The 16,027-nt window shown below is 38.8% G+C and overlaps 1 protein-coding gene across 1 annotated transcript in view; it reads right to left on the reverse strand.

The window, feature by feature from the left end:
- Positions 1–16,027, reverse strand: part of hectd1 (HECT domain containing 1) — a gene marked incomplete at its 5' end in the record, with an annotated part of 61,972 nt that overhangs the window by 2,232 nt on the left and 43,713 nt on the right. Inside the window, 14 exons of the mRNA XM_020531345.2 lie at positions 339–432; positions 842–920; positions 2,590–3,197; positions 3,368–3,505; positions 5,713–5,914; positions 6,185–6,312; positions 6,565–6,650; positions 6,762–6,975; positions 7,243–7,425; positions 7,655–7,712; positions 9,724–9,946; positions 10,248–10,404; positions 10,610–10,743; positions 15,607–15,828. Coding sequence (XP_020386934.2) covers positions 339–432; positions 842–920; positions 2,590–3,197; positions 3,368–3,505; positions 5,713–5,914; positions 6,185–6,312; positions 6,565–6,650; positions 6,762–6,975; positions 7,243–7,425; positions 7,655–7,712; positions 9,724–9,946; positions 10,248–10,404; positions 10,610–10,743; positions 15,607–15,828 — 2,526 coding nt within the window. The remainder of the gene's footprint in view (positions 1–338; positions 433–841; positions 921–2,589; positions 3,198–3,367; positions 3,506–5,712; positions 5,915–6,184; positions 6,313–6,564; positions 6,651–6,761; positions 6,976–7,242; positions 7,426–7,654; positions 7,713–9,723; positions 9,947–10,247; positions 10,405–10,609; positions 10,744–15,606; positions 15,829–16,027) is intronic.

The raw sequence follows: 16,027 nt of genomic DNA on the forward strand, positions 1-16,027 counted from the left end.
ATGGCAGGGCAGTAAATCATTTGATCTAATGTATCAACAGATAATCATATTTTTGTTTAATTTCTCAACATCTTTATCTTCAGATGTCAGTCTTCAGTGATTTAAGAAAACTAGCTATTATTCATGTAATATCCAGGCAATTCTTCTTATTGACACTGCTACACTATTTGCTCTGACCAAACCCGACCTTGTCCTGAAACACTAACTTACTGGATTTGGACATTAACTGTCCAGTGAACCTGCCACAGAAAGTTGTGGTAATAAAGAGCTAAAGCAACTTTTTAATGATGTGATCTGATCCTTAATATTAGCATATTCAGAATCAAAAAGAACATTACCTCTGAAAGCATCCATCTGTTTTTGTATTCCAGTGTGCATACAGAAGTCAAACATCAATTCTACATACTCTTCTGCATTGTCTATCGTTACCATCTAAAGTAAAAGAATATTAGATTAATCCAAAATAGACAAAAAAAAGGCAATGAGATTTCATTCCAATTACTTTAGGCACACATTCCTCTCTTATAAAGCACAGATAAGCTAATTTAGAACAAAACACAAGATTGAGTAGGACAGAAACCCTAGACTGCAATGTGTATCAATACGTTACCCAACAAAATGGGCAGAGTGCGGCGAGGGAGAAAAAGACCAAGAGAAAGAGGGGGTCAGTGTGTGGCGAGGGAGCAAAGGCAGAGAGAGGCAAGGGAGACAGAGTGTGCCAGAGAGTGGGGAGGAAGGAGACTAAAAAAAAAAAAAGAGCAAGAAGAAGAATGGAGACTGGGTTAAAAACAAAATAATAATGCTCTTTTCCCCATTAAGATCTGAAATGTTCACCACCGACCTCATCATCACCATTCGGCTTCAAATCAACAGCTGTAAATCCATGTACTTTGGATGAAGGACAAAACTGAAAATTCAGCCTGAAAGATTTGGGAAAAGAACAAAATAACAAAACAATTAAAAAAAAACCTAATGTTTAGAAGTTGGTTTCAAATGATTTCAATTAGAAGCATTTTACATACAGCCAAAATATATATCATTCAGTTTGTAACTTTCCTCATTCTTCCATTTCCTCAAACCTTCGTGCGCATCTTACAGGACAACCAGATCAGTTGGCTAGTGCAGGTGAACATACACACCAATTTCCTGTATGATTGGAGTTAGTCATTCAGCATGGGAACAGATACATCAGTCCAACTCATTCATCCCAACCAGATATCCCAAACTGATCTTGTCCCACTTGCCTGCATTTGGCCCATATTTCTATAAACCTTCCCTGTCCACAAACCTCTCCAACTGTCTTTAAATGTTGTCACTGTACTCACCTCCACCACTTTCTCTGACAGCTTATCCCATACATGCAACATCCTGTGCATGAAGAAGTTGCTCCTCAGGTCCCTTTTAAATCTTTCCTCTTTCATCTTAAACCTATGCCACATAGTTTTGGACTCCCCTACCCTAGGGAAAAGACCATGGCTATTCACCTTATCCATGCCCCTCATGATTTGATAACCCTCTATAAAAGGTCACCCTTCAGCCTCTCATACTCCAGGGGAAGTCCCTGTCCAGCCTCTCCTTATACTCTAATTCTCCAGTCTTGGTAACATCCTTGTAAAGGTTTAGAGCTAACAGGAAAAGTACCTCTCTTACAGCTGACTTTTTACAAGAGTGGAAATATTAGTACAAGAAATAGACTATAATTCACAAGGACAGCTGAATCACTACAAACAACCATTTGCAGTAACAGCAATCTCCTCCGATCCATAAACAATCCTCCAAATGAAGTGAGCTACTTCAAGTATCCCTGCTCTCAGTTTAAGAAGCTGTGACAAGAAATCTATATCAATGCACTCCTCCAGCATGCAAGTGAAAGTATAAAATAGCTTCAAAGTGTGAGAGATGTACTTCATTAAAAAAAAAGTCCAATAAATTAAAAACTTTGGTTGTAACCTGTATTTTGGATACTAATTCTATTATAATTTGTAACCTGGTCACAAATGCATGACGATTTACCCCAATATTGAACAAAATGTTAGATTGCCTAACAAGCCAATTAAATATGATTTAACTTTAGCATTATAAATACATAGAGCAACGGGAAGAATACACAGATCCAATACACCGACCTCTTAACAGGCTGGTACTGTAGAGGATTATGTGGTCATATTCACAAAATAAAAACTCAAATCTGGAAAAGCACTGTAATTATTTTGAACAAAAGGAATGACAGAAAGGCTAAGTTAAAGGCAAGGGTCATAAGCAGTATTGTGTCAGGCTGTGATATGTAGAGTGCTCTTCTTTTTGGTCTTGAGATTTCCAAATAGTGTTTAATATGGATATGAATTCACTATCTTATTCTGACACAGAAATAAGTGTATCCACCTGAACTGGCATGATCATTTTCAAAGGCGCAACAGAAATTACTTTGACTTTAAAAATCTTTCTAACGCAGATTTAACCTTTAAGTCTAGATGTTTACAATCTAACCACATAATGAATATAGCTATCTGATGCCAAAATGTTAATGGGAGAAAAAAAAAGTGCAGATAACTGAACGACGACACCATAAGCCAACAAGAAAATCCATACCCTAAATCCTCTATGCCAAGTGGTGGTCCTGATCGATTCTTCAGAGTGAGCTCCTGGAGTTGTGTGTTTTTCTCATCTTCCGAGAGAGCTCTATTACTTACTATTTGCCTCCTTTTCACGGAAAGTTCCTTAATTTCCTTCAGGAACCTAGCTCTATGTGGGTTTACTAATTCAAAATCCTCCCAAGTCAAAATTCCATGGAACCAACCAGGGGGTTTGGGTTTAGGAGGATCAAGAATAAACTCTGATTTTGAGTCTTCATCAAAGCTACCAATAGATAATGAATCATGTCCTTCCTCTGTGGATGCTTCAGACTGGCTTTCAGTATAATGCAAGTCACCATCTAATCGGGTTCCATATTCATTTAATAGTTTACTCATATTGCTTTTTATGTCTCCCATACACATGAGTTTGAAGAATGGTTTAGATATTGGGATATCCACCAGTCTGTTGTCCTGAACGCATTTGGCTAAGAAAATTCCCAGAAAATGGAAAAGTTTGGTTATTCTGTCCATTTCTTCACTATCTTGTGGGAAAGCCGCAGAAAAAAGTCCACACGATCGTTGCACATAATAACCTGGTGGCTTAAGACCACCTCCCAAGTCAACCTGTTTAAAGCAGATAAATTACCAATTAAGCCAAAAGTGTTGTCAAGTTACTTTTTAATGTTATCAACAGAATGCTGTGTCATCATGTTAGACTTTGTTTCAATTGATAAATAATATGTTTAATTTTAGCGCATCAAAACAAAAATGAAGCTTTCTTTTAATTTTAATACCTGTCGGGATTCATCGTCAGGAAAATCATCATCACACAGCCAAATCCCAAGTTCTTTCTTTTGAAACTCTGCTGCTACGAGTGCATAGAACTCTAAAGTTGGACCAAGACCAGTTCCTTCTTCACCTAAAAACTCAACCTGAAAACATATCAGGAACAGGCAGATTGAAAACTTCTACTGAACAACCATCAGCCACATCATTATTAAAAATAACAAGAAATGAAATTTTTGTCAATGATCAAGTTTGAAGTCATCCATCCATTGATGTGCATTTTGTTGCTCTCCTTAAAACAGATGCCATTCACTATAAAAAGAGAGGGGGCCAATTGGGATGTTGGAAAATTTTAATAACATCGCAAGTAAAATTGAAAAAAAAAACACTATTTGTAGGTTCATTATGGTTTATTTCTTCAAGGCAGCATTATGGCATGCAAAATACAGAAAATGATTAGGAAAGATAAACGATATAAACTGTGCAGAGTGTGTCAAGAGTCCAGTTACTAATTGGTTTCTTGGTAGGGAAAAACTAGAGTACTGTTGAATTAAAAAAAAACGACACGCTGTAGAACGTTCTTGTCTGTGCTCTCTAGGACAATATACAATCAAACAAATTGCAAAAGGGAACAACAATTCATTCTGCATTAGAAAAATTATCAAGGGTATACTCTAATGACTCAAGGCACTACGAGAGATTACCCCTAATAGGTTTGTTTAAATTCAAATAGGAAAGTCAACTCTGATTGGTCTTGATGTGCCATGGGACATTTATGAGGGAACAGCGACCCTCCCAAACCTTTGTTTATTTGTTTCTCTCTCTTTCAGCTGCCAAGACCCACCTGACCCTCCTTGACAGCCTCCGTCGTGTGCTTGACCCCTTCATGCCCTAAAATGCCCAGCATTTGGATCATTCTGGTTTCCAGCGCTCTGCAGCCCTGGCAGTGCCTACTTTTGAGTTTTGCTGCTGTACTGAGACACTTGGAGCTGCTGGTCAATCAGAGATTGGCTGGCTGCTTGAGGGCCAGACCTCTTGAAGAAGGCATTTAGCATGCTGGCCTTCATCAGTCAAGGCACTGAGTATAGGAGTTGGGACGTTATGTTACAATTGTATAAGTTGTTGGTGAGGCCGCCCTTGGAGAATTGTGTATAGTTTCAGTCACCCTGTTATAGGGACACAGTTAAACTGGAAAGTATGCAAAGAAGGCTTATGTGGATGTTGCCAGGACTAGTAGGCCTGAGCTACAGGGCAAGGTTGGCCAGGATAGGACTTTATTCCTTGGAATGTAGGAGAATGAGTGTTGACCTTATTGAGGTGTACAACATCATGAGGACCATAGATAGGATGAATGCATATCATCTTTTTCCCCAGGGATAAGGAATTGAAAACTAGAGGTGCATAGGTTTAAGGTGAGAGGGGATAGATTTAAGAAGGACCTGAGGGGCAACTTCTTTATGCAGAGAGAGTAGTGTGTATATGGAATGGGCTGCCAGAGAAAGTGGTTGAGGCAGGTACAATAGCAACATTTAAAAACATTTGGATAGGTACATGGATGAGAGGGTTGAGAGGGATATGGACCAAGTGCAGACAATTGGAACTAGCTGAGCGGGCACCACGGTCAGCATGGACCAAAGGGCCTGTTTCCATGATGTATTACTCTATGACTTTATGACTCTTGTCCAATATGGGGTGGAAGTCTGACACTGCCTTTATACTGCCCCAGCATGTTATCATCTTTGTGAGGTAGACCTTTCGAGTTTGGCCTCACATTTCTCCCAGTGAGAGGGCCCAGCAGTATATCACCCTGTTAAAATCCAGTACACAAATCATTAATACAATAGCTAACTTTTTTGCTGACTTCCTGCTTGTCAACTCTCCCTCCTTAGCTGTTGGTGCAGATGGGCTGCAGAAAGGACAGCAAGTGGGTCATAAGCAACACAAAAATTCAATGCCATTGCTTCAAAAAGATGTAACAGTTTTTGCAAACTCTCTCCTTCACATGAAGGTTTTTTTTAAATTCAAGTATCACCCAACAATTAACAGAAGAGGACCCTGATCAATTCATCCCAGAAATTGTGCACATACAAATTGCAACAAGCCAGGCTGAGATTAACAAACTCAGCAACGATCACCGATAATCCCTGGCAGTTGTAGTGCCGACATGGCTCAATTATTTTCTCTCTTAACTGTCTTAGTAACAAAATGGAATGATTGAATTTGTTCTCCTTAAAGGATTCGGAGAGAAATATGAGGTTGTTCATTTTAAATATCTTACCCAAATACACAGTCACCTACCAAGGTCATGTAATATTATTGCAATTGGATTTTGAAAGCTTTTTGTACTGTTTACCTCAAGGACAGATTTCCTATCAGCATGAATTTGCATGACGTTCTCTGCCCACTCCATTAATGTATCACCACGAGGAACCTTGACTCGCTCATGTTTTAATCTTCCAACTCGAAATTCTCCTGGATCATCGCGCCTCACTGCTGTTGTTGTTCGGGTACGTTCCATAGTGGCCTCACGTCTATTCTGTAGCCAAACTATTGCTCTAAAAAGGCAGCAATAAACAGTGATATGAGGAATACAGTAATTTTAAATATAGATAGTAAGAACTGAAGTTATGAATGAACATCCTTAGCAAGGTATGTAGTGGAGAGTCAGAAGAAGCCAAAATGAAGGAGTTAGGTTCTACCATGCCAGGTTTTCTACTGAACAATTAGAAGTTAAAATGATAGAAAATAAACAAAGGCTATGATCGTATATTGTGCTAAGAAAAAAATATGTATGCTAATTTATATAATTTAAGTCCATCGCTTACCTTGATGCTCCAAATGCTGTACAGGTGAAGTATAATTGTCTAGTTTCAAAAGGAATCAAGAATGGACACTTGCTGGTCAGCTGCTCACACCAGTCTGGTAATGCACTACTAGCCAAAGCCAACGGCTCCTGTGATAAACACCATTAAAAAGAACTAAGCACATCAAAAAGTGAGTTAATATCAAAAAAACCAATATCATTACATTATAGTTGAATTGATATAATAACCAAAAAACCTTTTACAGTTATGAAGTGATTCAGGCAAGTATCTCAATGACTGCACTATTAGCTCCTCTATATTTGAATAGATCAGTCTTCCAAATGGAATTGCTGAGGAATGTAATACATAATTTGTAGTTTGGATCAATTTTAAACAGTTACCTCAATCTGCTGTAAGATTTTTGTAGTGACTTTTTTGCTTGTGAATTCTTCTGGGGAAACGTTGAATTCAAGCTGACCATCACTTTCTACAAATGATAGAAAACACCACATTGAATTCACTAATTATTATTATATACAACATATTAATTCATGGATTAAATGTATTTCTATTTCCATAATAAAAGATTTAGCCTAACCTTCTTGACCTCTCCACGTGGTGTATGGATCACTAGCAATAATATAAAGAATACGAAGTAATTGCAAGACATCCTCCACGCCACAAGCATTTTGCCCACTCCCAGCTTTGGCTTGTGGCTGCTCTCGTGTTCCGCTAAGAATTTCACAACTGTGCAAAGATGAAATGGATCCATGGCTTAGTCCAGATGATTTTGTTCCATGTTCACAAAATTCCTGCAGAAAATGTTTATTTTCAAGAAAAAAATTCAACACCACTTAAAATCATTGGAAAAATAGTCAACTGCATGCACTACTGGACAAAGCCAATGCATAGCATAAATTAACAAGCTAGCTTTTACATAAGTTAAAAGAACAAAAATGCAAAGCTACAACCATAACATTTGGCTCATTTACAGGAGTAACTTGGCAACATAAGCACTATATTTGCTTTTACAGGTGCAAACACATTATCCACAAAAAATATTTTGTACAGTAATATACCTTGTATGCAGCTATGAGCTGAGAACAATTTCTGTTTTTCCTAATACTTTTATTAGTGCCGGTTAATTTCCAGTGCCGCAGGAAAGCTGAATCTGCATTCTTCTGCAGGTAGGTTATCAAGTCATTCTTTGGTAATTCATCAGTGCCAAGGTATTGTTCCACATGCTCTACAGACCAGCAGCCCTACAACAGGAAGAACCAAAGGTTGGTCTTTCCTGATTGTAAAGTCTTACGGGTTGTACATGCTTGAAAACATTTAAACTTTTCTATTACTCATGCTCTTAAGATTTTAAAAAGGTCCATTTGACAGAATTGTTAGTACTTCAAGATAATCATAGTAATAGTTTTGACTTATTACTAGCAGCAAAAACAAAACTGACAATTTTGGAGCGGTAACAAAAACACCACTTACCATCTTTCCATTTTCCCCCTTTTCTTTATCAGAGTCTTTCATCTCTCTGTACATAATCCTGTAAGAAATCATAAGCACTTCAGCTTTTCAGGTCACGATTATAAATTTCTGGTCTCGATCTTTCTATGCATATAGCAGAGAAATTCAGCACTGATGGGTAGAATACTTCAATACTTCTCTACTGTAATTCTCAATCAGTATCGAATGCTCAAAGAGGATAATATAGCAAATAACAGAGGCAGATTAAAGTTCAAAGTTCACCAACACCTTACGATGAGCTCAACTAAAAAAGTAATTGTGATCATTTGGGTATCGAAGGAATAAACATGTTATTGAATTTTAGTATTTTCAGTAAAATACAACACTATATAAATGCGTGTGATTAAGATAATATTTGGATTTTGAATTACTCGATTTGGTCTGCACCTATAAATGGGTTTAAAATAATTAATTCAAGTATTACTGCAGTCGTGGTGATTTCTTTTAAAACAGTACAAAACACATACTTCCTGGAGAGTAATGAGGCTTTGTTTACAATTGGAGTGTATTGGTAATTTTTGTTTGGTCTTAAAAGGGAAAGACCTTTGAAGAAAGCATTCTTCAGGCTGGCGCTGGACATGCAAGACATTTGCTCCCGAGGAGATAGTTTAGATCTGTTTAAAACAAAAATAGGTTTCTCAACAACTTTATATGTAAATTTCTTTCTGACTGCGACCGCCAGAACCAAAAGTCGTTGCCATAATCGGTGCGCTAACACCGATCACCACGTGCGGAACATCAGAGCAGCTGTGCAAGTGTGAAGTTGCACAGCTTAGTGCAAAGTTATTCCTCAGTGTAAGGAATTAGTTTGCAAGTTCCAGATCAGAAATGGTTGGCTCAAATCCTGAAGTAGTAGTTGGGAGCTGAGAAGGTCTGAAGTTTAGTTGTATGAAAATTCATAGAAGAGGCTGTCAGATTCTCAAGACTAGGAGATTAAGCCACAGTTAAATTAAGTGCTCTATATATGTAATAGAGGAGGGAATTCTCTCTGGCAAGAGGAACGTAAAGGACCACCATAGGAATTAACGAGATTGCAATTTTATCGTGTGTTTCAAAATCCTTGAACTTGAGAGACATGTAGATAGTTTTCATTTTATTTTATTCTTAATCTCATTTTCATAACAAACTTGTCTGTTATTGTCAAAACCAGATCTATGCATGAGCACTACATGTGAGTTTGTGTCTCAGTGAAAGACCACCTCATTAAAACCAATAAAACAAAATTTGATCTATGAAACCAGGTTTCAATCTGGGATTGGTCAGTATCAACTGGGATCATAAACTTAGAGAGTTAGAGACATGTTAAGAAATCTAAGCACATAACAGACACTAACGCTCTGCTTTCTATTACAGGAACCACATTAACCCATTTCACTGACTGATACAAAACTAAAATGCTATATTATTTAAACATTATCATGCCATAGAGGCGTTTAACTTTCTGCACGTTCAAGTTTGCCTGTCAAGTGCTTTCCTTATACTTTTCGGGACGCTGTTCACTTAAAAGTTGCTGCAGCGACATATGTACATTATAATATTATGGAGAAGAAAAAAATCAAGTGTACACGAGGTTTATTTACCAAAGGCCTTTTACAACGCTTGACCCTCATTATGACCTCATGATGTTGCCCAGCTTGCTGAATTTTGGGTACACCTCTTATTGAAATCTAACTGTAGACTATAATAAACCCAATTTGGTTTAAAAATTCCACGTGCACATCCCATACATCTCTCCATTGAGAAATCAAACTATTCATGCCATCAAGGTGTAATTCTAGCAATAATTCTGCCAATATTTTCAGAGGATACTTGGCAAAGATCAGAAATAGGAATCTTTTTGGTCTGTATGGTTCACATGTTGAATTTAGTCAACAAGTCATTGAAACACAGCTTATTATGTAACTGAAAGCACGTCAAAAATGGGATACAAGGACCTCTGAAAGGAAATTCAAGAGCAAACAATAACTTTGGAAATAACTTCTAATCAAATAAACCCAAACATGCAAAAGTTTCCTGGTATGTTTACTTACGTGTAGGTTGGCTCCCATATGCGCCTAAACTTATCAGATTTTATATTTCCATTACAAGAAAGCTGCAGCAGTTTCTGTACATAACAGAAAATGGTGGTTCTGTAGTTTGAGAGGGGCAACTCCACTTCACGAGATGTTCCCAAACCTGCTACCTTAAGAGTCAGTGCTAAGCGTGGTGATGGAGCACACTCTACTTCCTCCAACAGCTCTGATCGAGGTGTGCCTACAAAAAAAATTTTCAAAGATTAAAGCCCACGCTATGTTTTTAAATATAAAACAGTACAAAAATGTACACCAAACCAACTTAAAGTCTGCTTTCAGATGATATCACTGAGCAACCAAGTTAGGGCACATTGCTCTTAAAGCAAGACTTCAATTACTAAAACAATAGTTTACAAAAGGAATGGCATAATGTTATAAGATAGAGTGAAAAAAGAAACAGCCAGTGTGCTTTATATAGTAGTGCCTCACAACAAAAAAGAAATGGAAAAGACCTTGAAAATTCTCTTCGATCAAGAAATTACCTGGGGGAGGGATTTCTAAATCAGTCGTTTGCTGCACATTTGTGCGACCAGGTCGTGGATCAAAAGCAGGTACTAAAGCAGAGAATTGCCGTTTTAGGACAAAATCATCATCCCATGTTCTACGACGTCCTCCTTTTGTTTCATATTCCTCTTCTTCCTGTGTTCCAAGGTTTAATCAAGGTGACATTATACATTTTCAAGTGTTATAAGTGTTACTACAAACTGAACAGAACATCAGACTCGCATAACTCAAATAAAACTTGCACGAATATCACAAGTTATACTGTTGTTTATTGGATTAAGTAATCGCAACAGTACTTTTAAATAAAACACTCATATGGAACTGCATGAGAATAGCATACCATAACTTCTTCATACTCCTGATCTTCTTGATTGTCATCTTCATTTTCATCATCTTCCTCATCTGGTTCAGGCAAATCTTCATCATCTTCAAGTTCTGCCAATAAAGTACTAGCACGACAACTATCTAGAAAATCTATAGAATATAAAGCAAATATCATTTAGTTGGAAAAACTTATTTCAGAGTCAATTCAAAATGAATCTTTAATATTGAAGTAAATCATATTTAGCTGCAAAGTAAAACTGTGCGTTTGTTATATATGGCATGATTACATACATCTGTCCTGAGTCTTTGCACTTTAACAAATACATTTAGTTCCATGAGATGGTGGTGAAAGAGGCATGTTAAAGACAGTGACCTTGGGAACTCTGCATCCCCAGAAAAAAATAGTTGGATCAAGAAAATATACCATCAAAATGCCAACAGCAACAACAGCAGATGCACTTCAATGTTTGCTACTGTGTTCATGTGAATCCACTGGTTTGGGCAGTTTGGGCATAAGATTTTTTTGTTGGGTTTTTGGCATCATTGGCAAGACCAACATTTCATGCCCAACCCACACTGCCTTTGAGGTGGTGACGAGACATTTTCTTAAACCATTACTGTCTGAAATAGAAGTATTTCCATATAGGGAGTTCCAGGATTTTGACCCACTGAAACTTGAGGAACAGTCATATACATCGAAACCAGTATGGCATGAACCTTCAAAAAAGGAAGTCTGGAAATGGTGGCTTTCCTATACACCTGGTACCTTTACAATTCTAGGTAAGAGAAATTGTGCTTCTGAAGCCACAGTGATTTGTGATGCTATAATTAGCTTTTTTACTCCCTTACCAGTCAATGTTTTTGAGGCTGTTCAACAAAAACTTGTGCACTTATCCAAACTGAAATATCAATAGTGGTCAGCTGATCAATTAAGTAAACATGACTGTGTAAAGAGCAGACACTGGTGCAATCAAACCCATGAGTAATTGTACTTGGAAGATGGGTTACAGTGCGAACACTCATGACAGATACATGCAATCTTGCCATTTAAGAAAATCTAGTTGAAAAAGATACACAACATATTTATGAAATAAAAAATCATTTAGAAATGAAAAATAGCTGATATTAGGCATTTTCAGGAAAAGCTGTTTGGATCAACTCCTTCTCTTGCACATCCTTAGATGAGCAGATACCCTTAAAACAAGCCATAGATATCAAAGACCAAATTAACAGAGAGAAATCCCAGTTGGATCCACTTCAGTTAAACCAGAGATTACATTACCAGAGATTACACAAACATCCAAAGTGTAGGAAGTTCATTTGATAAAGAGGGAGACCAAATTCTTTCAAAACAGATTAATACAAACATTTCAACTGTGATGAAGTTGGTCAGAAAACTGGCCTCCGCCACCTGCAATACGACCCCACTACCAAGGACATTTTTCCCTCCACCGCTTTCCGGAGGGACCACTCTCTCGTGACTCCTTTGTCCACTCCACACGCCCCACGAGCCCCACCACCACTGGCACTTTTCCCTGCAACTGCAGGAAGTGCTACACCTCCCTCCGAGGCCCCAAGAAAACCTTCTACATTAAACAGATGTTCACATGCACATCTGCTAATGTGGTATATTGTAGCCGCTGTTCCCGATGTGGCCTCCTCTACATCAGGGAAACCAAGCAGAGGCTTGGAGACTGCATTCGTGAGAAATGACAACACCTCCCAATCGCGAGCCACTTCAACTCCCCCTCCCACTCCTTGGACGACATGTCCATCCTGTGCCTCCTGCAGTGCCACAACGATGCCACCCGAAGGCTGGAGGAACAGCACCTCATATTCCGCTTGGGAACCCTGCAGCCCAATGGTCTCAATGTGGACTTCACAAGCTTCAAAATCTCCCCAACCCCCAACCTCATCCCAAGACCAGCCCAGCTCATCTCAGTCTCCTTGACCTGTCCGTCTTCCCTCCCCACTGACCAACACACATCCCAACTCCCTACCTACACTCACCTTTACTGGCTTCATGCCCGCCCCCCTGACCTGTCCGTCTTCTCGCCACCTATCTGCTCCTCTATCCACCTTCCATCATCACCTCCCCCTCTCTCTATTTATTTGAGTCCCCTTCCCCTCCCCCATTCCTGAACAAGGGTCCAGACCCGAAACGTCAGCTTTCCTACTCCTCTGATGCTGCCTGGCCTGCTGTGTTCATCCAGCTCCACACATTGAAATCCAGGAGATAACAAGGTCTTTCTACGCCAGTCTCTTAGAGACTCCCAATCGCAGGATGGAAGAATATGGATAAACCTTTTAAAAATAAATAGTAAATCAAAAGGTGAATGTTTGGTTTTCTTGGTCAATACTGGAACAGGAGGAACCAGATAGAATTTCATGCTGGTTACACCATTCAAGGAGATGGATCTGCAACTTAAATCAATAATCAAAGTCGTTTGCCCCATACCCCTTAATATATTTGGTTAACAAAACGTAATAATTTGTGATTAAAATTAACAACTGACTAAGCTTGAAATTTGTGGAACACAGCTCAAAATTTTTACTCATGTGTGCAGTGGTATTTCCAAATTTTCTAAGGAAATGCCTGTGAATTCCAGCTCAAGGAAGTAGACAATGCGACTAGTCTTGGACTTGGTGAGAAACAGCTTTGCAAAAGCTCAGACACCTTGTCACAATAGTCTTTTTTAAAATATAAAATTCTTTTAACTGTTAAGTCCATTCATTGGCTTGTATTGTTCTCTGCCCTTGTGAACCAGGTGCTGATGTGAAATTTCTCAGCAACAAGGATTTAAAAAAAGGTTGTCAGTTAACTGATTCCTGCTACATGTGCCCTGACGATGTTTCGACCAGAGTCCATGCCAACCAATCAGCACACTCTTCTCACGCAGCATAAATTGTTGCTTCCTTTTGAAACCTGGTACTTTTGCTGTTCTGTCATGATGATAGCTAGATGAGAAGATTGTCTTTTTTCAGGAATGCAATTAGTAATACGACATGGAAATAGTCACAGCTAATTTAGTAAGACAAAGTATTATGGATTGCTCTTAAAAAATTGAGTTCCACTCTAAACAGAAGTACTCGACCATCAAGGATACTTGGTGCATAACAAATTAATAATCAGTTATTATTAATTTCTAGTTATTATGCAGCAAAGTGCAAAATAACATGAAAAATTCATAGTTCCTTAAAAGTGGAGTTGCAGGTAGATAGGACAGTGAAGAAAACATTTGGTATGTTTGCCTTTATTGGTCAGTGCATTGAGTATAGGAGTTGGGCGGTCATGTTGTGGTTGTACAGGACATTGGTTAGACCAATTTTGGAATACTGCATGCAATTCTGGTCTGCCTTCTGTGGGAGGATGTTGTGAAACTATAAAGGGTGCAGAAAAGATCTACAAGGATGTCGCCAGGGTTGGAGAGTTTGAGCTATAGGGAGAGGCTGAATAGGTTGGGGCTATTTTCCCTGGAGTATCGGAGGCAGGGGGGTGAACCTATAGAAGTTTATAAAATCATGAAGGGCATGGACAGGGCAAATAGGCAAGATCTTTCACCCACGGTGGGGGCGGGAAGAGAGAAGGGAGTCCAAAACTACAGGGCATAGATTTAAGGTGAGAGAAGAACGATATAATTCCCCATAGATCCCCTTTATTTCATGCAGAGTGTGGTGCGTGTACGGAATGAGCTGCCAGAGAAACTGGCGGAGGCTGGTACAATTAACATTTAAAAGGCATCTGGATGGGTATATGAAGATGAAGGATTTAGAGGGCTAAGGGCCAAATGCTGGCAAATGGGACTAGATTTACTTAGAATATCTGGTCGGCACGGGCACGTTGGACTGAAGGGTCTGTTTCCGTGCTGTGTATCTCTATGACTCTAAGCCATGACTCATGATGTATGGGATTTACTTGGTCCCTTAAAGGATCAGCAATTGAACTGATTCTATGCAGCAGTACTATGAACCCAGACCTTCCTTTCCAATTACACATAAAGCCATATTTTCACTGTCCACTCAAGTATATTTTGACAAAATCATCATCTTCTATAGAGCGCCGATCAGACAAATTGCCATTTTGCTCCTACTTTAGTCTGTCCCAAAGGTGCTCCACAGTTTACCAGGTCTTCTGAGACCAGCTACATTAGAAATGCAAGAGCTCTGTCAGATCATTGTAGATTGGTGGGGAAGAGACTAACCATGCTCAGCATTTACAGCACAAGCTGCCTTAAGCTAAATTTAAATGTCCAGCAAGTGCAATGGCAATGGTCTGTGAACCGTGGAGCATGGCTGAATGCTATGAATGGGTGAGCGAGCGAGGAGAATGAGTGAGTGATTTGGTGAAGGCAGGCCAGGTAAAACAGGGACTAGTTGCCTACTTACTCAGGAGTTCCAACGTATTTTATGTCATCCAATTTTTCTTAGATAATTGCATCAGAACTTCTAAGGTCTTTGGTTCTAACTCAGACAGATATTCATGTAGTAGGGGAACTGCCTGGCAAAAGTTCAAAACATACCAGGCAATTCCCAGAGAAAGTCAGAAGTCGCACGACTCCAGGTTATAGTCCATCAGATTTATTTGAAATCACAAGCTTTCAGACTGTTGCTCTGTCATCAGTGAAGGAGCACTTGACAGAGCAGCAGCACTCTGAAAGCTTATGATTTCAAATAAACCTGTTGGACTATAACCCAGAGTTGTGTGACTTCTGACTTTGTCCATCCCAGTTCAACATCAACACTTCCACATCATGATTCCCAGAGAAGTCAGCATGTTGGGATTTTTGTGGGCCCCAACATGAGAGATTGACAATCTGGAGATCGGAAGACACTTAAATTAACACTTATGGAACTTGATCACATCCAGTAAAACAAATTTAATCAAGAGATATTTTTTAAATAAGTGCAGGCATTGCCTTGATGACTAAATAAAAAAAGACCTTCACACCAAATTCAATGCAGACAATGTGAAAACATTTGTTCCTGTAGTCATAGTCCTTGGGAATAACCTACCATATAAAGAGAATTCTGCTTCTTGACCTGTGTCACTCTCACTGGAAGTAGATGTCAGACTTGTTGTCAGAGTATTACTGAGTGACTGACCGACCGACAAACCTGTGGTCGCTGTGGCTACATTGTTGCTGCTGGTGACGCTGGATGTTGACATGGTGACAGTTGATGTGGTACCAGTTGTTGTGAGGTTTGGGAAACTCTGGGCACCCATGAGAGGAGAAGCTACAAGTTTCAGGAAACAGAAGTTAAATTACTGTCATTACATTCAAAAAAAAAAAGCAAGATTTTTTATTGTGAATTTCAGCATCTTCTCAAAATCAATGCTTTGTTTTTCACCACAATAAATTAACAACTGTTTAAAAACCTAATAAATTTATGTTGTTTGAAACTCTAATTTTTAACGAAGTGGACCAGCTTACAT

The sequence above is a fragment of the Rhincodon typus genome, chromosome 8 (genome assembly GCF_021869965.1).
Source record: "Rhincodon typus isolate 14 chromosome 8, sRhiTyp1.1, whole genome shotgun sequence".
NCBI lineage: Eukaryota > Metazoa > Chordata > Chondrichthyes > Orectolobiformes > Rhincodontidae > Rhincodon > Rhincodon typus.